The sequence below is a fragment of the Girardinichthys multiradiatus genome, chromosome 23, assembly GCF_021462225.1.
Source record: "Girardinichthys multiradiatus isolate DD_20200921_A chromosome 23, DD_fGirMul_XY1, whole genome shotgun sequence".
NCBI classification, from domain to species: Eukaryota; Metazoa; Chordata; class Actinopteri; order Cyprinodontiformes; family Goodeidae; genus Girardinichthys; species Girardinichthys multiradiatus.
The window spans coordinates 32,427,928-32,455,582 of NC_061815.1; the positions used below are offsets into that span (position 1 = coordinate 32,427,928).

At 40.0% G+C, this 27,655-nt stretch overlaps 1 protein-coding gene across 5 annotated transcripts in view; it reads left to right on the plus strand.

Annotated features, from left to right (window-relative positions):
* LOC124860451 (protocadherin-1-like) overlaps window positions 1-27,655 on the plus strand; it is a 261,838-nt gene that overhangs the window by 91,968 nt on the left and 142,215 nt on the right. Inside the window, exons 4-5 of one of the 5 annotated variants that reach the window (XR_007036359.1) lie at window positions 9,966-10,212; window positions 10,289-12,501. The exons of 3 other annotated variants lie outside the window; for them this stretch is intronic. Coding sequence is in view for 1 of the 2 variants with exons in the window: in XM_047353791.1 (XP_047209747.1) it covers window positions 9,966-9,986 (21 nt within the window). In the remaining variant the exon portion in view is untranslated. Of the gene's footprint in view, window positions 1-9,965; window positions 12,502-27,655 lie in introns of those variants that run through there. One more of the 5 variants, XM_047353791.1, reaches the window with a different exon arrangement.

The window sequence follows — 27,655 nt, forward strand, 5'->3', positions numbered from 1 at the left end:
GCTTCATTTAGCCTAAAAACTGAAAACAGAAGAAAACGGTAAAGAATTTGCCCACCAGCACCTCAGTCCGATTTGTTTAATCAAAACAAAAGAAACTAAAAGGTCACTATAACAACGTTTTTAAATGTATTAAATACCCGCCATTTTGTTTAAGTTTTCTGTCTGTCCATTCCTTTGTCTTTTTGTGTACACAGGTTATTGGCACTTTCCCAGGTAATTATGAAGAACTGTTCCAATCAGAGGTTTACATCTATGTAGAGGTTTTCTCACTGGAATAGCATATGGATACTTTGTGGGAGATGATTAGATACAGGGTTAGTGGCAGGAAATCTGCCTAATTAAACTTACTCTACCAGTTCTGCCAAGAACAGGGACCAAATATCCATCATCAAGTTTTATGTCATAGTGATTGTCCATTGCTAAAAAGAATAGCAGAAATGTGCTGTCTAAAGCCCCAAACTTTTCTGACAGCTGATAGTGCAACCCTGAACGCAACTATAATTACTGAACTATAATTCATGCCATTACAGTATCTTTAGTTAACACATAAAAGTGTTTTTCTTCTTTTGTATGGCTCTTCTTGTAGTATGGAAATATTTAGAAAAGATGAAGAACTCCTTCATTCAGGTAGAGCTCAGGAGCCACTGCTCCTCTTCTTTAAAATGAGCCAGTTGAGGTGATTCATCTGATCTGGATGCCTCCTGGCTCCAGGTTTTCCCAGGAGTCTTCCACTGGGAGGAGACCTTGGGCCAAAACACCCAAAGGAACTAGATATTCCTTCTGGTCTTGGAACACAGTGGGATCCTCCTGAACCCGACCTCAGACTTGCAGAAGATGGGTGGATAGTTTTTTATAAAGTTCTTTAAAGTTGTTGTCAGCATACAGAGGATGTCCGTGTGCTCTGTTTCACATCCATATCTGTCTTGAAAAATAGGACACATAAAAGCCCTAAAAGTCTTTTTTACTAACACTTTGCCCCAGAATAAAACTTTTAATCCTGCTTCACTGTCATGATTTGGACATTAACAGTCCATGTTAATTTCTAATAAAAAGATGAATACATTAGCAACTGTGTTAAAATTTAAAGTGAATTCTGGTCTGTTATGGAGTTTTACCTTTAAACATCACCAGAAATAAAAGATTTTACATCTGTCTCAACCAGTAGAAACAGTGATTAACACAGAGATAAAATGTTTACTGAGTTCACAAACTAAATAACTTCTACCAAAGCTATGAGTTTGAGATTAAAAAGCTCTTGTTCATTTGAAGCTCAGAACATGTCTCCTGCTGATTAGACTTCAGTTCTTTTGATTAACATCCATTTTGTCAGACAGCTGAAGGATTTTGATTTATTAACCAGCCCATTGTACTAAAAACTACAGCGCTGCTGGAAAAATCCTCCCTTCACCACACTGATGTCTGCTGACAAGAACAACGTGACTTTGTGGAGTGTTTAGCTAAACCAACATTTAAAATGAGCCATTAGATAGACCAAAGGATGTTTTTTAACAGTCTCACAGCTGCTGCTGCTGCAGATCCTTACTGAGCCAGAGAAGGTCATCTCTTTCTCTAAAAGCTCAGTTTACGCCGAAAACATCCAGAAACACTGAGCAGTTGTTTTCAAATTTGAACGGTTTTTGTTTTGTGAGTCAAAAAATGGCTGTTTAAGGGCTGAAACAGAGAAAAAAGATGCAGCTTTAATCAGTTTAATCCACTCTGAGAATTTGCTGACCACTCCGCTGAGGACGTCCCTACATTAACTTTCCAACTTTAACATTCAGAGAGGGGAAGGGATTCCCCTGCAGCAAGAGCACAGGGAGCATTTGTTTTTTCCTCCCCCAGCTTGCTGCTGTGGCTGATCCATTCTTGTCTTGTTCCTTCCTTTGTAAATGTATGGATATGTGAAGGGAGGGGGAATCTTCCCGAGGGGATTCTTCGAACTTCAAACCACAGCTAACACACTTCATGTAAAACTCCTTTGTCTTCCATTGCTGTACAAAGTGCAAACCAGATGTCTCGGAGAAAGCTTTACCCTTTTCAGGATGTAGACTCAGTGAATCCGGTAACTCCTAACACTGGTCAAATTGTGTTTCATAATTATCAGAACTAAAGCAGAAGTTCAGAAAAGGAAAATGTTCAACATTAGATATGTGTCAAGATTTTACCTGGAGCAAATATTTGCTTTAAATTACTTTTACCAAAGCGGCTTCTGATTCCATTTGGAACCAAGAAGAGATGGTGTTTTGATGTATATGTATTTAAGAAATATAAATCTTTAATTAATTTTTGGCATACAAGCTTTCATTAGGAAGTTAAACCGATCACAGAAACCCAAACAGAGACTGTTCACTAATAGGGCAAATTCTGCATACACAAGACTGGGCTTGGAAATGTTGCACCCATCACTTCCTGTCTGTGTGGAGAGTTATGGTGAACTAAAAGGGATAAATGGGATAATAACATCACCTGAACAATTTTAATATGTGTGCTTTGGAATCTGCTCTGTAAACACATATTTCAGTCATGTAATTGTTCACCCTCAGTTCTTAAAAAAACACTGCATGCTGTTAACAGTTATGGAAGAAAGACAAAACCAAATTGGGAGAGCTGTGTGTGATAAACAAAGTTGGACCAGCTTTAGCACCAATACTACATAGAGACGTTCATAGTCAGTTCAGTAAGTGCAAGGTCCCCACGTAATGTGGAAGCATAATAAACCCAGATTATCAACCCTTCCCCATTGTGCTTGAGGTGTTTATTCTAATAATGCTTTATTTGGTTTTCTCCAAACATGGTGCATTATAACCAATACTCCCTAGTTTTGACCTCATCTGTCCTAAAGATGCTAACCTAGGATGTGCCTCCCAATTATATTTCAAATATGGTAACCCTTCCAAATAAGGCAAATGTCTAATAGTCCCATCATGAATTTCAACATTCAACTGAGGCCTAGAGTCTGAGATGGAGATCTTGAGTTTATTTGCTATTTCTCTGAACTTGCTGGTACATCCACTTCTGGGAAGATTGGTAGTAAATAATAATTTGCTCGTAAATAATCTTTCTCTGTAGAGCGCTTAAAAGAAACTTAATAATACTTTCCAGATTGAAGGGCAACAAAATTTACTTCCCTAAGCACAATGCTGACAGCTTTCCGCCTTTGCATCGTGTTAAAACACACCTGGGTGTACTTGGTTGTTAATACACTGAATTACCAAGAACACCCTCTTTGTCTTCCTCTTGGTTTAACAAATAATAATTTTATGGTATGAGTTTTGTTCACTTGGATAAGATTTGAATAATTGTAGAATTTTGTAAAGACCAGACTATTTTATTATGCCCTGATACATAAAAGCCAATAAATTGATATATTTTCTTTTTATGATAACTGTACTGAGACTTTGAATCTCAGAACATTATTGATTACAAAGGAGATTAAGCATGTTTAAAGAAAAAACGCCTCTTAAATTGTTGGGTTTGTGCCACTTTTTAAGAGACTTTTTTCAAAAATAAAATGTTAAACATCCTTTGTAATCATTAATGCCCTGAGATTCAAAGTTTCTCCTATACAGCTACAGCAAAACAAAAATATCAGCAATTACAGTGTTTTATTTATGAGACCCCATTACATCCATTCATGTCTGTCCAGTTTATTTTGTAAAGCAAAAAAAAAAAGGAAAATAATGAAAAAATAATCACTTTACATTGATGAATCAAGCGTTTATAGATGATTTAACATTGCTGACTCAGTACCGCACATTGTTACAATGTCTCTTGTTTGTTTCTGCTTTGTATTATTATTTGTTTGGTATTTGTGCATGATGGCTAAACTGTTCTCAGCCATCCCTTTTCCTGAAGCCATAATATAAGTTCCATAGATTTTGCTTTGGTTTCTTCGGACCCCAAATTCTATACACTTGCTGAAACTAAATTAAAGCTCTACAAAGCGGCTACAGATAGACATGTTTGTATGTGAGTGTAAAACCTGTCATGATATAAAACCTCAACACTGCATAACAGTGTGCAAACATGTTTTATTTTTATCCAGATATTAGCAGATGTTTGTTTAAACACATGGAGTTTTTTTCATATTTGGCCTTGAATTCTACAGTTTTTAGACATATTGTATAAAAATGTGTTTAATGTTGGTAAAAGAGGTTGCTGTGGATTTGTTTCTTATCACTATTCTTTTTTGTTTCTACTAAAAACACTGCTGTAGTAGCTAAAAGAGTCCTGCGTACTTACACAATAGCCTTTTAACCTGCTGGACTTTTTCTATTGAGAAAATAATAATACTTTTGAATTAAAATAATATTTTGACCTTTATAAGAGTGAGAATTGGTTGTTCTTGTTTTCCTTTTATTGCATCAAAACACAGTGGCAGCATGCACTCATCTCTGTAGTTAAATACTCGCACACACATCGACATTGTTCATCTGACTCTCCTGATGTTCCACGTGTGGACAGACACGTTTTGGCTTTCAGCAGCTCCTTGATTCTTGCTGCGACATCCTGCCTGAGCGCTGCATGTGTGTGTTTGTGTTCCCGTGTCAGCGCTGCTTCAGTAAAATGTGTCTGTGTGTGCGCATTGTGTATGCAGGTGATTTATCTAAGTCAGTACTTGCTCTGTCGACCACCACAGTTGAATCCTAATTCTGCCTTTGCTGCCTTTCTTCCCCTTAAAAGAGCTGCTGTTCATTTAGAGTAAAAAGGATGGAAGGAAAGCACACTTCCCTTTTCCTTTCCTTCCATCCTTCCTTTTATCCCACACTCCCTCATCTCCCTCTTGAAGGTTGTTTTCTGTCTCTAAAAAAAAGTTTGCAGATTTACAGAGATAGGTGCAGATTTAGCAATAATGTTCTGTTAGATTAACGCACTTATCACCCAACAGACCTCATCCATTGTTAATTATCACAGAGGAAAACATCTTGACCCAACTGAACCAGGATGAGGCCATTCATTTGGGTAATTTTTAATCAGAATCGAAATCAGCTTTATTGCCAAGTTCGTACATACAAACAAGGAATTTGACTCTGGTACACTTTGCTCTCTGGGTTTTTTTTTTTTTTATGTGTTATAAGATATATTTATGCATAAATCTTTATGTCCTTAAATACATATATACAAATATACACATATACAAAGATGAATTTGCAACTTCAGTATGCAGTTGTTTGGTACTCTATTAAATGTTCATCAGAGAAATAGCCTGAGGGAAGAAACTGTCTCTGTGGCAGTTGGTTTTAGTAAACAGTGCTCTGTAGCGATGGCCTGAAGATAAAACTCTAAACAGTTTATGTGCAGGGTGTGTGGGGTCTGCAGAGATCTTAGCAGCTCTTTTCCTGATCCTAGACCTGTTTAAGTCCTGAATGGAGGGAAGGTCAGCCCTGATTATTCTCTCTGCAGATCTGACTATTTGTTGCAGTCTGGACCTGTCCTGTTCATAATAAATATATCTTCATTTAAATAGCATGTATGGTATTAAAGCACATAATCAGACTTAATTGCTGCCTTTAAACAGTTCCAGAACCCATACTTACTTGTGGGGTACCTCAAGGCTCCATTTCAGTCTCTTTTAGATTCTTCTTGCATATGTATAGATTTGATTTTCCTTATTTTGCTATTAGGTTCCAATTTGGGGAGAGTCTTGGTGTCTCACTTACAAATGGTCACAGAATAGGGCAAGAGATGGTTCACTGGTTCGAGAGTTTATCTGCAGTAATGACGATGTTTCTTTGGTCTGTCATGGTGAAGATGCAGTCAAGCTGAACGATGAAGTTTTAAATTGATCCATCTATGTTTTAACCCCTATTTATGATTAAAATACATGGATTATGACTATGGATCCATGTCATTTGAACCGATACAGTACTGATTCCCAGTGCCTGGGAATTGTTACCTGGGAAGTACCGAACCATCGTAGCACTTGATTTAATATGAATAGGTATTCGCTAGTACCAACAGAATTCAGTCAGTACCTATAAAAGTGTCAAATACGGTACCCATCCCTAATCATAACACACAGAACAATCTTTCTTTGTGTATGCTCGGTTGTCCTTGCAGGGTCGGTTATTGGGCAAAGAGCAAGATACATTCTAGACAGGTTGCCAGTCCATCAAGAGAACACACACAGTGAACAGGGACAACATGCAAACTCCATGCAGAACGACACCAGGCTGGGATTTGAACTCTAGACCTGCTTGCTGCAAGGCAACAGTGCTGCCAATTGTGCCACTGAGAAGCTACAACAAACAAAGTCCTTTATAGAAGTGACTAAAATGAGGTTCCTCGGTAGGCTGGCTAGACTCTGCCTTTGAGTTAAGGTGAGCAACTCAGTCGTCTGTGAGGAGTGCGGAGTAGAACTGTTGCTTCTTAACATATAAAATAGTCATCTGAGGTGGTTTATTTGATCAGGATGTTGCCTGGCTGCCATCTTTGGAGGTTTTCTACTTCCTAATCCGTGGAACACAGAAGTGGTTAAATAGACTTTACAAATTTATTTTTATCGAGTGCTACCTGCTTGGAATGCCTGATTCATATGGGTTTATCCATTTATCCACAGGTTTGTCCACAGGTGTCAATTTTATACCTTTTAAATTTGACAAAACAAATCAGCTGAGTTGTTAAAATTAGGATTTTTGAGAACCAAGACCTTATTTTACTCATTTGGGTCTATCTAAGACTTTATTCAGTATCTTTATTGTGCAGTTTCCTGTAACTCTTTGTGAGTCAGCCTTGTTGTCACTTAGACACCAGATGTTAATAGGTTACCTTTTCACTGGAAAGAAATGGTGCAATCACATCACAGTTGTTCTACACTGCAATCGCAAAACTAATTTGGTATAATTTCAGATGTATCTGTGAGAGAAAATGTTTAAAACTAAAATCCACATTCAACATATTTAACCGTATAAGTAAGGCACAACCAATTTATTTTTCTCTAGGAAGAAATCTTTCATCCAACAACACAAACATCCCAGTTTAGAAGAATCTCAGATTAAAGCTTACCGAAATGTCCAGAGCAAAATTAACCCTGAAAGCATTCCAGAGGTCAGCATTTTAAATCCCAGTAAACATGATGCCTCTCTCCAGTTTGATGGTTCCCAACTGTGGCTCCGACTTTCTGCGCAGCTCTCTGTCATTACCGGCGTCTCTCCGGAATGCCGCCACTCGGTTCTAGCCACATCTTTCCCACGACTCTGCCCACTATTACCAATCCCACAAACCAGCAATGCCAAAGAAAATATCAAATACATTCCTAGAGAAGTTTGCATGACTCTGAGAAAGAGGAGGAGGAGTGGATTGAGTGGAGGAGGAAGGATGAAGACAGAGAGGGTAATGCATTGTGATGTATTAATCACAGTCAGAGGTAATTGAGAGGCTGAGAGAGGACTGGGGCCAGCGAGCCATCCTCCATCAATGTCTTGTTCTATGCCTCTGTGTAAACACTGTTACTGTACCGCCTGAATATTAATACACCGACACTCGCAGAGTGTCCTTACAAGACTGCATTGTTGTTCCTTTTTCTGGTACCAATGAACGTCTGTTCTGGCTGACACTTTTGCTCAATTTAACCTCACCAGAAGTTAGAATGAAACTGGTATTTTTGCTTCAAGTTGGTAATCAGCATCAGCATAATTTACATTTGTACAATTTATAATTCACGTTAGCTAAGCATTAACAATGAGAGCAATGCAAAACTGTTAGCCCTTAGCTATCAAGTAGAAATGCTTGACACAAACATCTGTAGTAGAAGCTGTACAGCTCAACAAAGTGGTGCATAACGGTGAAGTGGAAGGAAACTGATACATGGTTATCAACATATTTCCTTAATCAAATCTGAAGAGTATCATGTGCATTTGTATTCAGCTGCTTTTACACCTGAATAAAATCAAGTGCAACCAATTGCAGCTTTTTAGAGAACTACACAAGAAGCCCTTGGCAACTCTAGATGAGCTACAGGGATCCACAGCTCAGGTGGGACAATCTTACAAGACTACTATTACTCGTTTTATAATAATACTGCACATCATCCTGAACACCCCATCCCTACAGTGAAACATGATAGTGGCAGCATCATGTTGTAGGGATGTATGTCTTTAGCAGGAACAGGCAAGCTGTTTAGAGTTGATAGGAAAATTAATGGATCACAATACAGGGACAATCCTGGAAGAAAACCTGTTAGAGGCTGCAAAAGACTTGAGTTTGGGGAAGGGTTCATACAGCTATAACTTCCATAGGATGATTTAGATCAAAGCACATTCATGTTATAATAGTTTAGTCAAAGTCCAGACCTAAATCTAACTAAAAATCTGCGGCAATACTTAAAAAAATAATGTTCCCAGACACTCTCGATCTAACGCGACTAAGCTTGAGGTATTTTGCAAAGATGACAGGGCAAAATTAGCTGGAAAGCTGGAAAAAGCATACCCTACAAGACATGCAGCTGGAATTACAGTTCCAGACAAAGAACATTGCTCTTTGTGATGTAATATGACAATGTAAATGAATCAGTTCTTTATCCAGAGCTGGCCTGTTTTGCCACACTCCAACACAAACACTCGCATAACAGCTATTTGGATAATAAGTTCTATGACGCTCCATCTTTCTCAATCAGTTTAATTTGTTTCTGTTGATCATGAGTTTCTCGACCCTCTCTGTTTCCTCATTATTCACTCACACTCTGATCACTAAATACAGAGAAACATAAAGCAATAATGATGATACATAACAGCAGCAGCTGTAATAATATGAAAACCTCTAACAAGATTGAATCCCTCTGGTCTCTGTGGGCTAACAATTTTACATTTGTCTATAAATAAGCTTTGTTTTCGAATCAGTCTGCTATGTTTTAGTTAGAGGTAGTTTTTGTAGCTTCATTCTGGGAATTTATGAGATTCACATCATCCCTGTGCCCTTAGTGGGCTCTGGTTTATGCCAAGAGCTTCTTATGTCTCTGGTAATTGCAGGCTGCATGATAAAAACACCGGAAATAACAAGGTATTATGATCATTATCAGGAGTTATGCACTTGAATTCCTCTTTAAGTATCCAGTCTTTGAATGCAATCAAAACTCGTCTGGAATTGTTATTCGTCAGAATTTTATTGTCAGCAAGGGTTATTTCATGGTCTCAGCACTAATAATGGAGCTGTCACATGCGCTGTGATGTGTCCTCTTTCTGTAATTGATGGTGACGTGCAGAAAGAGCGGACGTCGAGGCAGCTGGTGGCTTCAATGAACCCTGCAGCTACTGTTCATCCCGGCTGACCCTGTGATGTGCTTGGATTTTATTTTTCATTTCAGATTAAATGTTGTTGTTTAACTACTTAGATGCCCTGTAACCCTAATAAGACTAAGTACACCCATGCTGCTTCCATAGGAATTAAGAAGTAGTGTAACAGCCAGGTCCTGCCGATCAAATGCATAAATAAAGGTTTCTTCATCAGTGTGACCACGCCTATAAAAGCAAAAGTTTTGTCAGTTTTCCTGCAATGGAAGATACAGATGTACAGTATGTTAACACTGTACATAGAAGAAAGGAGATCAACAATGACTAGATATTTAATAATACACACAACTAACTAGATGAGATAAAACAAAGTATTTGGGTTTGCGAGCAGAGATTATACCAGTATTTTTCAGAAAACTAAAAATCATTCTTATACTGTTGCTCATAAATAAAGATTACCCTGTCATCAGTGTAGAATGTTCCACTCCAGCATTGACTAGTCCACATATTTGTCAGAGTCTGCAGTCTCTGCCTCTCCTGCTTACCTTCTTCACCACCAGATGCTGCTGAGGGCTGCATCTCTGGGTGCGACAGGTGTTCCTCATTTTGATGATCATCTGGAGGAGTATATAGGGGACGGATCGCCAGCACTTCTTTGCCTGAGTGTTTTTGCCTACAGCGGTACCATCACCTGGCCAGAAGAGAAATTACTCACCGTTTCTGTCTCGCTCCTTCCAGGTTCCATATTCAGTCTTTTGACTCAGTCTGATGGTTTATCGCACCCTGCTTCAGAAGAACCCGGATTAAGTCCCAGCTGGCTGTCCGTTCTCCGGTACTCTTTCCTCGCCTGCACGCACCCAGTCCACCCTCCAACGATCCGTTTACTTGGACCACAGAAGTTCCTGGTGGATTCCCAGAAGAGGCCCCCCTGGATCTCCAGACTCATTTGCCATCTCCCTGGCGGATCTAGTCCTCCCTGCACACCGTAAGCCTTCTGAAACAGAGACTGTTAGCTGTCACTCACCAAGTACTTACCTGACCTGTTTCCCTCTTTTTCGCAGTCCTCCGGTTCCTTTCTGCATGGCTAGCCTTAATCATTATCTGTTCCAGAATTCTAGCAATAAACTTCCAAAACTGTTTATTGTTCTCTGTGTGTTCTTCCGCATGTGGGTTAAATCGGCTGTTAAAACAATGACAATATTGTTTTTCTTTTATGCTATTCCAATTAAAGGTCAATCCTAAAGCCAAAATAGGTTTGAAATGATTATTTTTTCACAGTCTTGTTGACTGGCCTGACAAGACATTTAGTACACAACTATATCAACCCTACAGGGCAGAAACTCAATAACCACTTCCCTTCATACTTCCAAATAAGAGTCATCAACATAGACACAAAGTAGTGTAAAGCTAAAAGAGCATACCTCCTAACACGGTGCTCAAATTATTATCCGAAACTTATTTGGTCCGATGAAGTTATGTATATTAATGTGTCATTTTAATAATGCAAGATCTAATGCCAAGCCCACAGCAATGATCTTCAAGGAACAAACTTTGCTGCTCTTTTAACTGGAAATGATACTCTTCAGAGAGAAATATAATTCACAAGTGGAAGACATTTACCACAGCTGCCATTCAAGCAGATTCACCCCAAGGTCAAACCATGCAATGCTCAGAGAAATGACAGAAAACCACCCAAAAGCTCAATCTTAGCCTCTGCAAGCCTCCACATGAAAAATTATAAGGTATTTTGTCTTTAAAAAACATAACAGCACAACTAAGGTTTTGCCAAGTTGACTCTGAGCAATCCTCAAGACTCCTGGAACAATGTTCTTTGGACAGATAAGGCTACTGTAAACATGTAAGCACAAACACCTCATACAAGATGTCAAGCATGGTGGGGGAGGACTGATGGTTTGGGCTTGTTTTGGCGACCGGCCACCTTGCAGCCTTTGAGTGGTCTGTAAGTTTGTCTGTATACCAAAGTATTCTAAAGTTGAATGTGAGGCTAACTGTCAAACAGCTGAAGCTTGGACCAAACGGAGTTATGAAACAATGTTGTATAGAACCAAACTGACCAAAATTCCTCAACAGTGACCTTAAAGGCTTTTGAAGTCAGGCAATAAATACTTACTGAGAGCTACTGCCATTACAAGGACTTGTATAAGCTGGTGAATCAGGCAATAAATACTTACTGAGAGCTACTGCCATTACAAGGGCTTGTATAAGCTGGTGAATCAGGGGGTGAATTTAGTTTATTGTGTCTTAAGCAAATCTCCATACATAGTTACCTTTGAGTTCTGGTTTTACTTTTTCTTTGGCTGATTGACCGGTGCTTTTGTGCTCCTCACCTCTGGATTTTATTTCCTTTTAAATTAAACACAACCTGCTGTGTTCTCATTCTTCCCTTTTTCACATGGCAAACACACTGACTTACTTCTACTGCCACTGACCTTAAAGAACCAACAAAGTATTAAATGATCCCCCAACTGACAGAAACCCGGGTTCCTGTTTTCAAAGCTGTAAACATATTCCTGCCTCAGACTGCTGCAAATTAACGAAGGAGGATGAGCTGTGCCAATGTACCTTCGACTTTAATTAAACCCACAGAATCAGTTTAAAGCCACAGATTTTCCTGCCTTCTTTGCTGCTGTTCAAACATTTCCACATTTTACTTCGAAAGCACTTTATTATGCAGCTTTGTTAATTTCCTCACTAATTTCAGAATCATTTTCTGCTTTCTAACTCTCAGTTCTTTCCTGCAAAAAGCTCTTTTAATGTAGTTTAAACAAATCATTTGCTCGGTGCAGCCGGTAGAACAGTGCTCATTAGGTGCAAGTTTAGAAAAAGATTATCTTGTATTTAGGAGGAAATTGTGGAACTCTTAACAAGTGATTTTTCTTTTCCTATTTGAATGACAGAGGTGCAGCCAGCCAAAGTAAATTATTTTCAGCTCATAATCGGCTCTTTGTTAAACCCACCACCCACGATCACTGTAGCACACACAGTGGTGCAGACTAGAGACAGTTGTTGCACTTGAATGCATTTTTTCCTTCACTAATTACAGACTAAACTTTTCCTAACTATTTTATTCATGGCACGGATGGATGTTGAAACTGACACAAACCTGGTAGAAGTTTTTAAAAGAGCTGAGCAAGTCTCCTTTAAAATTTCACAATTATGAAAATAGCAGATCAAGAGGAAACACTTCACATTGTCCCCTCAGTTTGTTTTTTCATCCTTATGTCCTAATTTCCTCTTTCCTAGAAATTGTAATGGGACATGACACCTCATCCCATGCAGTAAAATGAATTAAAAGTAATTGAACAGACACAACACCTTCATGTGTCACTTCAGCTGCCTCTCTTTGCATTCTCTTACATTCATGTTTTTATTTTTACTGAGCTTAAAGATCAGAAATGATAGAGAAACACTTCAGAATAGTGGCTTAGTTTCTAATCACTAGGTTCCATTAGATTTGTGGGAAACCTTTTTTACATTCAACTTCTGCACTCACTGTGCTAGGATTCACCCATACTGACAAAGATAATGGGAGGCAACGGAAAAGAGCAACCTCAAATCCTGTGGAGATTTGAAGGTCATGGTGTGTTCAGATCCTTTAAAGAGAAACAAATATCTGAGAGTAGAGAGAGAAAAGTGTTAATTATTACAGCCACTCACCATCTGCAGTTTGTTAATTTTTGCCATTGATTAATCATAATAAACACAGTGCAAATACATAAAAACAAGTTATGGATTCCTAAAACTTACAGTTACCTTTGGGGAGTTAGATGTTACTTTCTTGTTTTATCAAAATATGTTTGATAATAGTAGGTTACCCTTTAGAACTCACAGGTACATTAAAGAACGTGGATGTTATTTTCTGGTTTCTTCAGGGTACATTTTAGTGATTACAGGGTAATTCCCTGCATTTATGGGTAATTTCTTGCAATTACAGGATACTTTGTGAAAGTTAGAGGCTACACAGAAATATTTAACCGTAACTTTTAACATTTATGTAATTTTATGACATGACAAATTCCCATTTACTTTATTTAGATCATTTTAACAGAAACCTACCAAATAAACTTTACATGATGCATATTTATTAATGTAATACAGCCCATTTTTTTTTAAATGCATAATCCTCGGATTTATGTTTTTAGTATTAATAAAATATAAATCCTCTAAATTTCCTCATTTCACTTCTTATACTTTTTATGAAAACCAGTAAAAAAAAATTTTAATAATATAATCCTACAACTTTGATTATTTAAACCATGTTAGTATGTATTAACTAATTACATTTACAAAATTTTACAATTGATTAAATTATGTAGATTATAATTACATTTGAGTGGATACATTAACAAAATATGAGTTTTTAAATAAAATCAAATGGATGTAAATGCATAAAAAATAACTCTGCCATGAATCATTTCTGTGAGGGGTACTTTCTACAACTTGAATTCAAAGTTTCCTTTTTGGAGTACGTAGTTACTTTCTCCAACGTACTTTCAGGAAGTCAGATGTTACCCACTGGCCCTGTCAGGGTACATTTTAGAACTGACATAATACTTTTTTGAAATCACATGTTATTTTTTTGCACCTACTTTGTTGCTTTTGGATTCTTTTCAGTAAGTTACTGGTTACTCTTGGGAAGGCAAAATTATTATGAAGCAAGCGGTTCCAAGTTAAATAAAAATAACCTGTAAGTTCTGGGAAATTAAACAGCCACAGGTCACGCCATAATACAGACTAGTCCCTAAATGTAACCTGTAGGTTCCAGGAACCTTTTTTTTATAAATTGATTTTTTTTTTCTCCTTTCCTTGTACTCTGTTAATCATATTTATTAAACGTTTCAGCAAACATAAAATCCCTAAATATATTATAACCACCTTCAACCAATACCTACACATTCTCCAAAGACATATTGGTTTGTTCATGCTTTTCTTCTCCTAACTTATTATAATTTGATCTTGTTATAATTCTGGTAAATATTAAATAAGCTTTACTTTCCAGTAGAACTAAAATGTTTGGACTGTCAGTTTTTTTTTACTTTGATGTTTTAGTATGTGCTAGAGGCTGAACTCAAGTTAAAACTAACATAAAAGTTATTAAGATAACTGTCTTTCCAACATTAATTAGTTTCTTTTCAAAAGGCTTTCTTGGACTTAATGGGTTTAATTGAACTGAGCTCCTTTATGGTCAAAGGCCAACTTCCTAACTTTAATAAGGCAAATTACTCAAACCCTTAATGAATCTTTAAATATCCCTGTGGTTTGGAACATGGCATAGAAAAGTGAAAATGTTAGGCTTATCAAATGCAGCTCTAAAAGCACTCATACATATACAATACTTTGTTTTATGGCAGGTGTAAAAAAAAAGCTGTAAACAAAGAATGTTTTCAGACATATAAATGATGACTGTTTATTTTTATCAATTTACAAAATGCTAAGTGAGCGAACCCACACATACAGCCAAAGTCATTAATCAGAATCAGAATCAGAATCAGAAAAGCTTTATTGCCAAGTATGTTTTTGGACATACAAGGAATTTGTTTTGGCGTAGTCGGTGCAATACAGTACAAATTAAACAGTATAAACATATCTACAATATAATATAAATATATGTGCACAGTTTTAAGTGAGTGAGAGTAAATATAGAGCAGTATAAGATGTAAGAGCAATACAACAGTGCAGGTGATCATTGTGCAAGCAGTGCAAGTAAAGCAGGAGTCCATGCTGAGCGTTAATGTAACGCATAGAGTTACAGGTTACAGGTGTCCTGTCAGCAAAAAAAGGGGGGGGGGGAAGGGAGAGTGTCAGTGTGGTTTCCGGGCTTTGTTAACCAGGCTGGTGGCAGATGGGAAAAAACTGTTCTTGTGGCGTGAGGTTTTGGTCCGGATGGACCGCAGCCTCCTGCCAGAGGGGAGAGTCTCAAAGAGTCTGTGACCGGGGTGTGAGGGATCAGCCAGAATCTTCCCTGCCCGCTTCAGGGTCCTGGAGGTGTACAGTTCCTGGAGCGACAGTAGACTGCAGCCAATCACCTTCTCAGCAGACCGAATGACACGCTGCAGCCTGCCCTTATCCTTGGCTGTAGCAGTGGCGTACCAGATGGTGATGGAGGAGGTGAGGATGGACTCAATGATGGCTGTGTAGAAGTGCACCATCATAGTCTTTGGCAGGTTGAATTTCTTCAGCTGCCACAGGAAGAACATCCTCTGCTGGGCTTTCTTGATGAGGGAGCTGATGTTTGGCTCCCACTTGAGATCCTGGGAGATGATGGTTCCCAGGAAGCGGAAAGATTCCACAGTGTCAATTGTGGAGTCACAGAGGGTGATGGGGGCAGGTGGGGCTGGGTTCTGCCTGAAGTCCACAACCATCTCCACTGTCTTTAGAGCGTTGAGCTCAAGGTTGTTCTGGCTGCACCAGTCCAACAGATGGTCCACCTCCCATCTGTACGCGGACTCGTCGCCATCAGAGATGAGTCCGATCAGGGTGGTGTCGTCCGCAAACTTCAGAAGCTTGACAGACTGGTGACTGGAGGTGCAGCTGTTGGTGTACAGGGAGAAGAGTAGAGGAGAGAGAACACAGCCTTGGGGGGAACCGGTGCTGATGGTCAGGGAGTCAGAGACGTGCTTCCCCAGCCTCACGCGCTGCTTCCTGTCAGACAGGAAGTCAGTGATCCACCTGCAGGTGGAGTCGGGCACACTCAGCTGGGAGAGCTTCTCCTGTAGCAGAACTGGGACGATGGTGTTGAAGGCAGAGCTGAAATCCACAAACAAGATCCTGGCATAGGTTCCTGTGGAGTCCAGGTGCCGGAGGATGAAGTGAAGGGCTAGGTTGACTGCATCATCTACAGACCTGTTGGCTCTGTAGGCAAACTGCAGGGGGTCCAGGAGGGGGTTGGTGATGTATTTTAGGTGTGAGAGCACAAGGCGCTCAAAGGACTTAATCACCACAGGGGTCAGGGCAACGGGTCTGAAGTCATTAAGCCCTGTGGTCCTTGGCTTCTTGGGAACAGGGACGATGGTGGAGGACTTGAAGCAGGCTGGCACATGACATGTCTCCAGTGAGGTGTTAAAAATGTCTGTGAAGACTGGAGACAGCTGATCAGCGCAGTGCTTCAGGCTGGCTGGTGAGATAGAATCCGGACCAGCAGCTTTCCAGGGGTTCTGTCTCCTGAAGAGTTTGTTGACGTCCCTCTCCTGGATGGAAAGAGCCGTCATCGGCGTGGGTAGGGGGCTGGTGGGGGGGAACTTCGGGGTGGGGGTTGGAGGTGCCAAGGCCCCTCTTGAGGTTGGGGAGGTGGGGGTGGTGGATTGTGGCTGCAGCTGTTGGGGGGCGTCATGGGGGATGGTTGCAGGACTGTCCCTTTGTCTTTCAAAGCGGCAGTAGAACTCATTCAGGTCGTTGGCGAGGCGTCGGTCGTTGATGGAGTGGGGGGCTTTCGACTTGTAGTTGGTGATTTGCTTGAGCCCTTTCCAGACAGATGCAGAGTCGTTGGCTGAGAACTGGTTTTGGAGCTTCTCAGAGTACAGTCGTTTGGCCTCTTTCACTGCCTTGTCAAACTTGTACTTTGCCTCTCTGTATATGTCTTTGTCCCCACTCCTGAAGGCCTCTTCCTTATCCAGTCTTAACCTTCTGAGTTTAGCTGTGAACCAGGGTTTGTCGTTGTTGTAACTCACCCTGGTGCATGATGGTACACAGCTGTCCTCACAGAAGCTGATGTAGGAAGTCACAGCCTCTGTGTACTCGTCCAGACTGTTGGTAGTAGTCCTGAACACATCCCAGTCTGTACAGCCTAAACACGCCTGGAGATTATCCACAGCCTCACTGCTCCACTTCCTTGTCGTCCTCACAACAGGTTTGCAGAGCTTTAGTTTCTGCCTGTATGCAGGAATCAGGTGTACCATGATGTGGTCGGATTGGCCAAGTGCAGCACGTGGGACGGCGTGATAAGCGTCTCTGATGGTGGTGTAACAGTGATCCAGAATGTTGTCCTCTCTGGTCGGACATTTTATAAACTGTCTATATTTGGGGAGTTCGTGGGTGAGATTACCTTTGTTAAAGTCGCCAACGACGATAACTAAGGAGTCCGGGTTGGTCCGCTCCACACTCAGTATCTGGTCGGCTGGTTAGCTTGCGGCGGGATGTAAACACCGACCAGGATGAACGAAGCGAACTCACGGGGGGAATAGAAAGCCTTACAGTTTATGATGAAGGATTCCAGGTCTGGAGAACAATGCTGCTGAATCACTGTCACGTTGTTGCACCAACCACTGTTGAGGTAAAAACAGATTCCTCCACCTTTCGCTTTGCCAGAGAGTTCCGTGTCTCTGTCCGCTCTGTAGAGCTGGAATCCTGCCAGCTGCAGCGCAGAGTCCGGTATTAATCCACACAGCCACGTCTCCGTGAAGCACAAAACTGCCGATGAATAAAAGTCCCTGTTTTTCCCCAATAGCAGTTGTAGTTCCTCAATTTTGTTGGGAAGTGAGCACACGTTAGAGAGAAATATTCCAGGTAACGGTGTTCGTAGTCCACGCTGGCGAAGACGTACCAGCGCCCCAGCCTGTTTCCCTCTCTTCCGGCGTTTCACCGCTTGAACAAAGGTGAGCGCACCTTTGACCAGAATGTCCAAAAATTCCAGAGCAGTAGGCAGAAAAGTGGGAAATAACTCCTCTGGTGTAGTAGCCCTGATGTTCATGAGTTCTTATCTGGTGAGAGAGCTCTGGGTACCATCACAGAAGACCGTTTTAAAGCAAAAAACAAAACAAAACAATGCGCACCAACACGCCGAGGCGACCATCTGCGGCGCCATCTTGAATGCGCAATAACTATCTTTAGCATAAAGAAGAACAAGACTTACTGAAAGGGATGGTATGGTCCCCACAGAGCCGTCATCTCAACATCATCGAGTGTGTCTGGGATTACATGCAAAGACAGAAGGATGTGAGAAAGCCTACATCCACAGAAGATCTGTGGTTAGTTCTCCAAGATGTTTGAAACAACCTACCAGCCGAGTTCCTTCAAAAACTGTGTGCAAGTGTACTTAGAAGAATTTATGCTGTTTGGAAGCCAAAGGGTGGTCACACCAAATATTGATTTGATTTAGATTTCTCTTTTGTTCATTCACTGCATTTTGTTAATTAATGAAAATAAATGATTAACACTTCCATTTTTGAAAGCATTCTTTGTTTAAAACATTTTTTCATGCCTGCCTAAAACTTTTGCACAGCACTGTATATACACTCCAACATTTATTTATACAAAATGCACATGTAGTAATGATCACGGTAGTAATTCCCAATCACATTTATATTCTCAGAGAGAGTAATAGGTCCATGTTTTTTTTTTCTCTTGTTTGTAAATGCTGAATTTGTTGAGTGTTGGCTGCATCATATTTTGTTGTTGATTTCAGCCAAGCCAGTTTCTCTTTGAAAGCATTTATTGACTTTATGAAGAAGAGTTTGTGCCTCTTCATTGTGATTCAGAGGAAACAGCCACCTTCCTCTCAGTCTCGCCTTCTGCCGGCTGCTGACTGGACTTGGCCTTAGCATTAGCATTAGCCTGCCCACTCATTCCCTATGGGACTGTTGTCTCTTTTGGCTAGCTGCAGCAGTCTTGGCAGGCTAGCAGCTAATCCAGACTGGATGCTAATGAACTCTGACCAGTGTCCACTCGTTCCTGTAGAGATGTCTGCTGCTATAGAGCCCAGTGGCTAACAGGCCAAGACAGACCAGTGAGAATGAGCAAACTGGCTATTTGATAGTTATTTTCTGTTGTTTCAATTTGTGGATGAATGTGGATAAGGAGATAATTTGGACTGAAACAAAAAAACAAAAAAAAACATTCCTCTAAAGGTGCACTATTTTTCAATGTTATTAGCATCTTTCAGCAAAATAGTTAGTTCAACATTGTCTGGCTATTTTTTATGGTGTTACTCATTTAAGTAATGGGAGAAAAAAAATCAGGTGCTTTATTGTTCAGCTGGTCATCAATTAAATGCCAAGTTACAACTAACAACTCTAAAAGGACTGATAAAAAGCTAAATGCATAAAAATCAAAGCACTGAGTGACACTGAAGATTAATTGAAGCAATAAATTAATACAGTGGGTTGGCTACCATAATGAATTATGCCTACTAACAATTTTGATAAGAGTATCTTGACACAAAACTTTTAACTTGACACAAAACTGTCAGACTCTGTCTCTTTTGAGTTTTTTCGGTAATCGAACATAAACAATGGCAACAATTTAACAAAGTTCTTACTTCTTACTGCTTTCAGTTCTGCCTGAAGAACCTCTTTGGATAACATCTTCAAAAAACAAGAATTCCAAACACAAGATAGGGAGTCTTCAAAGTTGCCTTCAAAGGCATCAGTTCTGAGATTTTTGAAACTTTTTGTTAACTTTTTATAATTGGGTAAAAACTTTTCTTACATGCCCAATTTTTCTTGTTTCTGTGAAGTGTGTGACTTAGGTTGTAGGGGCTGCTGTGCGGCAAGCTAGAATGTTTTGCTAGATCTTAGTGGTTTTGATGCCTAACCATGACCTGTAATTATGAAAAAGCAGAATATGAAAGATGTCAGACAATAGTTTTGATGTGTTTCTGATTATTAAAATCTTAGGTAAAAGCTGTCGGCTGGTGATTATACTTGAAACCATAATTTTTGGAAAACGTCTGTCTGTTCAGTTAAAGACTAACCAAAATCATATGTGCCTTCTTTCTCTGCAGTTCTGTTTGCAACAGGTTTTCCTTCCTGTTTCAGTCATACTCCCTTTGTCTTTGTTTAGATGTCATTTTTTCCCACAGAAGAAGCTCCTCTTTTACTAAACAATGCATGCTGTAGCGCTCCGTCAGCTTCCCTCCATTGTTTCTAGACAATCGACCTGACCTGCTCTGGCATGCAACTATTTTTACTGCTCTTACAAACAGACATATATAGAAGCACACGTGCAAACGGGCCGTCGCCTCCTCAGGCGTACCTGCACACACATGGTTCTGTTAGAGATCCCTCTATAACAACTGAGGTGCAGATAGCTGTCCTGAGAGCTGATGTGATTTATGACCCTCACGTATGGAGATTCAGAAAGAGAGGGAATGAGCCATATACTGTGGGGGTGGAAGGTGGAAGGAGAAACTTGAGCTTAAAGGGTGACTGCGTGTATTCACTCTTTTTTCACAAATGATGTTGTTATTCTCAGGAGGAGAGGGAAGAATGGATAAAAACTAACAAAAAAACATTCCTTTGATCAATATGCTCATGATAATCCTACAAATATTTCACAGCTGGTATGAAATCTACAAATGTTACACTGAGATCATGAGCTTTAAAAGGCAAAAGCAGGAACAAAATAAATTCTTCAAAAAGAATGAGGTGAAAGTTTAAACTGCACAATCTGTAGGTGTTGTACCTTTTACCTTTGGGTAAAAATAGTCACTGACACCAGGCCAGATGATGTGGAGACAAAAGTTTCTAATAGCACATTTAGTCTTTTTCGATGAACTCTCACTTAACTTTACTTTTTCAAATCCTATTTGTTACCTCTTGAGTAGTGTGCATATAATGACTAAAGCAGAATGGAAAGGAGAAGGAAAGATAACACAGAAAACACCATTCTCATCTTAAGAATACCATGGTCAACTCCATCTGTGTGAATATGAATGTGTATGTGACAGAAGAAAACTTCTTAAGTTTTGATGGGAAAATGGTAAACAACAGCAAAAAGATAACCTAATTTGAAGTTTAGCTTAAATTGAATGCTAAATTTAGTTTTTTCATCAGCAACTGCTACCACAGCAGTTATGCAGGCGCTGTACATGTCTGTAGTGGTGAAAAGAGAGCTGAGTCAAAAACCGAAGATCTCAATTTACTGGTCAATCTACATTCCTACCTTCTTCTATGGTCATGAGCTGTGAGCCATGACCGAAAGAACGAGAACACAGATACAAGCAGCCGAAATGAGTTTCCAGGGTGTCTGGGCTCTCCCTTAGAGATAGGGTGAAAAGCTCGTCCGGGAGGGACTCAGAGTAGAGCCACTGCTTCTCCATGTCGAGAGGAGCCAGTTGAGGTGGCTCAGGCATCTGGTTAGGATGCCTCCTGGATGCCTCCCTGGTGAAGTGTTCCAGGCACATCCCAGAGGAAGACCCAGGACACGCTGGAGGGAATATGTTTCTCGGCTGGCCTGGTAACGCCTTCGGATCCCCCTGGACGAGCTGGCCCAAGTGCCCGGGGAGAGGGAAGTCTGGATCTCTGCTTAGGCTGCTGCCCCCGAGACCTGACCCTGGATAAGTGGAAGACAATGGATGGATGAATAGATGGATAATTTTTACATTTCTTTACAAAATGCCAACATAATTTAAGAAAATCTTTAAAAAAAAATGTCTCAATACTCAATGAAAATAAGCATCTTCATTTAGCACAGTTGCAGTAAATAGCACAGAAATGACACAAGTTGATAAAAACTCAACTTGGGCAAAATGTGTTTTCATGATGGTAGCGGTGGATAAACTACTGTCATCATCCTGTTTCTAAAGTCCTCTTTCCATATCTTGGATTGAAAAGTCACTGTCAGTGATGGCTTGTTGAATGGTATTCCAGCAGGTGGTATCTGATTGGAGATGTTACGTAATCTTCAGGAAACACTTTGTCCACAGAGTTTAATTTCATTTTAGCAGATTTGGTCTGTGCACTAAAATACGGTTCATCCAGTGGACTGAACTAAAGTCATACCCTAGGACCTGTCAGCGTTGGATCAAATTGCACATTGTTTCCTGGTGATCCATACGTTCATATTAGTGCTCTGAAAAACAACCTTCTTTGGAGATACCAGTCTCCAAACGTTAGTAAACTGGTTATTGTTTTCATTGTCGATTGTTTTTTTGTCATTTATCTTTAGTTTCATGGAAACAATGAAATATGCATTTTGAAATTTAAAGGTTTTGAGGCATGTACAACTGCCTTTTAGATTATCTTTGAGAATAATATGCATCTATACATTCGATTTTCCAGCCATGCTTTCATGGTCGGCTTATCCAAGATTTGTTGTGAGGAAAACTTGTCCGATAGGAAAACCCAGACATCCTGCTCCCATAGCAACATCTACTTTACACCACCTGGCCACCCTAAGGAGGAAGCTCAATTTAGTGTCATGTTTCCTGGATCTCATTCCTTTGGTCTACATCTCATGACAGAGATTGGGGTAGAACATAGATAACATAGACATGTAAATTGAGAGCTTCACTTTTTAACTTAACTCCTTCATAGCAACAGACTGAAATAATCCATCTTTCTATCTCCTGCTCCATGCTGCCAGCTTTCATAAGCAACACATCAGGAGACATGGATTCTTCCACTTGAGGCAGGATTCCACCCTTTTTGTTTTGTGAAAACCATGGCTTAGGCTTTATTCTCAGTTTTTAAATGTTTTGGTTCATTTTAAAGGGCAAAAACAGCAACAACACAACATTATTAAATTAGAACCCAAGTTCCGAAATTCAAAGCAGAGATTCTTTTACACAAATATTGAACCTTTTAAAAGACTGCAACCGGTTTAAACGTGACATATTTGATGACATTTAGAGCGTACCTTAGTCTCCTACTTTTAATGAAATATGTATCATAACTGACATGCAACTGATGCTCATCTAAAATTCTCTTGTCTTTAAATGTCAGCGAGAAAGCTCTTCCAATCTTTTAGTAATGGCAGAACCTTTAGTTTTTTGAGATCCTGAGGTTTAAAGATTCTAAATGATATTCAGTCTGAGGTTGCACAGTTTTGCCTCTGGATTTAGTTGACTTCACAATGTGCCTCTTTTATCAAACCAGTAGTTTGTAGTAGAGTTTATCATCTTCAACTAAGGTTTGGAAAAAATTAGACAGATTTCTGGAGCAGACGACAGAACTTCGCTTAAAAATCAAAGTTTCTGGTCTGCCTTTTCTTTGTGTTGAGACTGGACTGTAGCAGAGCAAATCAAAACCACATTTCCCACATCCTCATATCTCCCTCTTCATCTGTTTTATCACTCCACCTTTTTCTCATTCTTTCATCCTCCCTTGCTTTGTCCTGGAGCCAATTATAACTTGCTGTAGCATTCCTGAGTTCAGGAAGAGGAGGGTAGGAGGTGTTCTTTGGGATTAACATACCAGAGCTGTCAGCTAGATACCGCTCCATCACTCCTCTCCATCTCAAAGTTTTCCTGGCTTTTTTGAAACTCCTGTTCTACTCACTCTGCTGTGCAAGGGGAACAGAACAACGACACGTGGAGTTATGATTACGTAAACAAATGCAAATAAAGAGAAAGCATTTTGAAGCTTTTCAAAGATCCAGCCTTGGATCCTTCTGTACACAGTCACAGTGTATGCTCTGCCTACACAAAACAAACACGAGCATTGTATGGATTTGTTATGCTGCACATTGGAGAACACTCTTGCTGCCTCCTGAAACTAGAGACATAGTTACCTTTAACAGTACGTCCATTTTCTTCCCTGTTATTTATCCATGTAACATATCAGCCACAATGTGACAGCAAATACCATTAAAAGGTAAACAGATGTTTATTTAAAACACCACTGCTCCTCTGGGCCTATGGGTTTGGACCTAGATTTACAGGTCCTTCTCAAAATATTAGCATATTGTGATAATGTTCATTATTTTCCATAATGTCATGATGAAAATTTAACATTCATATATTTTAGATTCATTGCACACTAACTGAAATATTTCAGGTCTTTTATTGTCTTAATACGGATGATTTTGGCATACAGCTCATGAAAACCCAAAATTCCTATCTCACAAAATTAGCATATTTCATCCGACCAATAAAATAAAAGTGTTTTTGATACAAAAAACGTCAACCTTCAAATAATCATGTACAGTTATGCACTCAATACTTGGTCGGGAATCCTTTTGCAGAAATGACTGATTCAATGCGGCGTGGCATGGAGGCAATCAGCCTGTGGCACTGCTGAGGTCTTATGGAGGCCCAGGATGCTTCGATAGCGGCCTTTAGCTCATCCAGAGTGTTGGGTCTTGAGTCTCTCAACGTTCTCTTCACAATATCCCACAGATTCTCTATGGGGTTCAGGTCAGGAGAGTTGGCAGGCCAATTGAGCACAGTGATACCATGGTCAGTAAACCATTTACCAGTGGTTTTGGCACTGTGAGCAGGTGCCAGGCCGTGCTGAAAAATGAAATCTTCATCTCCATAAAGCTTTTCAGCAGATGGAAGCATGAAGTGCTCCAAAATCTACTGATAGCTAGCTGCATTGACCTTGCCCTTGATAAAACACAGTGGACCAACACCAGCAGCTGACACGGCACCCCAGACCATCACTGACTGTGGGTACTTGACACTGGACTTCTGGCATTTTGGCATTTCCTTCTCCCCAGTCTTCCTCCAGACTCTGGCACCTTGATTTCCGAATGACATGCAGAATTTGCTTTCATCCGAAAAAAATACTTTGGACCACTGAGCAACAGTCCAGTGCTGCTTCTCTGTAGACCAGGTCAGGCGCTTCTGCCGCTGTTTCTGGTTCAAAAGTGGCTTGACCTGGGGAATGCGGCACCTGTAGCCCATTTCCTGCACACGCCTGTGCACGGTGGCTCTGGATGTTTCTACTCCAGACTCAGTCCACTGCTTCCGCAGGTCCCCCAAGGTCTGGAATCGGCCCTTCTCCACAATCTTCCTCAGGGTCCGGTTACCTCTTCTCGTTGTGCAGCGTTTTCTGCCACACTTTTTCCTTCCCACAGACTTCCCACTGAGGTGCCTTGATACAGCACTCTGGGAACAGCCTATTCTTTCAGAAATGTCTTTCTGAGTCTTACCCTCTTGCTTGAGGGTGTCAATAGTGGCCTTCTGGACAGCAGTCAGGTCGGCAGTCTTACCCATGATTGGGGTTTTGAGTGATGAACCAGGCTGGGAGTTTTAAAGGCCTCAGGAATCTTTTGCAGGTGTTTAGAGTTAACTCGTTGATTCAGATGATTAGGTTCATAGCTCGTTTAGAGACCCTTTTAATGATATGCTAATTTTGTGAGATAGGAATTTTGGGTTTTCATGAGCTGTATGCCAAAATCATCCGTATTAAGACAATAAAAGACCTGAAATATTTCAGTTAGTGTGCAATGAATCTAAAATATATGAATGTTAAATTTTCATCATGACATTATGGAAAATAATGAACTTTATCACAATATGCTAATATTTTGAGAAGGACCTGTATGTCTGTGAAGCTAAACATACTTTTGCCACCTGTGCTTGCCTCCACTGCCTTCTGAGTTCACACACCAAGGCTGGCTCAAAAAAGTAGCATCGTAGTAGTAGTTATAGTAGTAGTGATAGACTCTTCTTTTCAACATTCCTTTATTCATTGAGGTTTGCAGTGATTTATTTCTGCTGATCACTCCAACCAAATTATTTTTAAAAAGTCAAGGTCTGAAGTTTGACTATGCCATCTTTTCTTCCATCATTCTGTAATACCTAAGTAAACCAAAGAGTTCTTGGGGGACCGAATTAGGATAATTTGTCATCAATGCACTGTCAGTGTTAGCAGTAATAATATTGCAATGCTTCTAGATGGACAATCATGATAATTTATACATCTAAAACAGATGATAGGGCACAAGATGTAGGTTGCAGTGAAAGTCGGAAAACTCTACAAAGAGATATGAGAAAGGGAAGAGTTAGGGAGATGTGGATTTATTGCAAATGATTTGTCATTTCAAGAAACAATATCCTCATAGTGGGATTTTCTTATATTGTGCAGCAATAGGCTCGATGACTGCAAGGCAAGTAGGTCCTATGGCTACAAAACAGGCCCAAATCATCATATCTCCACCACTGTGCTTGAGGTTTTATGTGATGTTTTGGTTTTCTCCTACTATGCAGTTGACCATTATGACCAAACATCTCTACTTTGATCTCATCTATCCAAAGGACATTGTTTCAGAAATATAGTGTCATTCAGATGCAGCTTTGTAAGCTAAGGTTGTACTGTTTTATCATTTTTAGCAAAAAGAGGCTTTCTGCTTCAATCCTCCAAACAGGCCACACGTGTTTTTTTTCTAAATACACTAGATTAGATGGCCTCCTGGATTTTCCATTATTTATCTGAGCATTGCATGGTCTGACCTTGGCCCGTATTTCAAGTGACGTCAACTCATGGGGAAACTGACAAATGTTTCAAATATTTTCCACTTTTGAATAATCTTTCTTACTGTAGAATGGGGGACCTTGGATAGTTGGGGTTAGATCTTCTGTGTAAATTTAACAGAGTTAAATTTAATATTATTAAACCTTGTTAGGATAAAATAATTTCTAATATGACCTGATAAATAAAACAGAATTGCAGAATTGAAAGGGGGTATACTATAACAAGACTGTTGTTGTGGATGTTCTGATTGTTCCTGGAATGAAAGGTGAGAATATGCACTTGTTATTGTTGGCAAACCAAAGAAACCCTCTCACAAAACATGAGAAGATCCCTTGAATCTGTATATGCAAGCCAAAGGTTTGAGTGGCAGATCATCAGCAAGTAATAAATCCATACACATACAAAAGAATGCTGCAAACACACTCCATGGTCAGTTGAAGAGGGAGGGTTGGATGTCTCTTGGTGTGTTGTGTGTTTTTTCCTGTCTGTTTGTCATCCATTGGAACTGCTTTCACTGAACTCAGAGAATTTGAGAAACCCAAGATGGATCAGTGAGGCGGCAGAGTAAAACATTCCAACAGCAGCAGATTTATTCAAGTTCATTTCTCTCAGCTGAGCATCTTGAAGTACAGGGTTTCTGTCAGTATCAGCTTTGAATATGTATAGAAAAACACACCAAGACTTTTACTCTGCTCTGTGTGGATACCATCCAAAAACAGTTTGCCAGAGGATGTGACTGGTGTGTGATGCTGGAGGTGAGGGTTCTCCAGACTTCTGACTTACAGTGCAACAGTAGATTTACTGCTTCCCTGATAACACACTCACACACACACACACCTTTAGGGAGAAGGAATGCAAGCATGTGAGTAAAGTCTTGGAACCACATGAGAGACAGTCAGCTGACCTGCTTTAAGTGTGTTGATGTGGGGCAGGCTGATGCTGGGCGACAGGTGCAGCGATACAGCTTGTTTCTGTTGCACAGAAGATACAGAACAAGCATTGGTTCATGAATGTTGTCTGTGCAGCTACAATTTCAAATCTGAAAAGTTTGAAAGGCAGCAGAATGATCTGTATGAAGGCGTTTCTGTTTACCTTCCTTACTCCATGACTTATTTTGTTTAAGGATAAAAGTACAAGGTCAAAAGTGTTGTTAATATTTTTTGGAGAGTTTTTAAGCTTACTCAAGTCTCACGGACTTGATTCAGCATTTCAGTCTGCAGAACACATCAGACAAGCTATAATATTTCAAATCCTCTCCCAACACACATTACT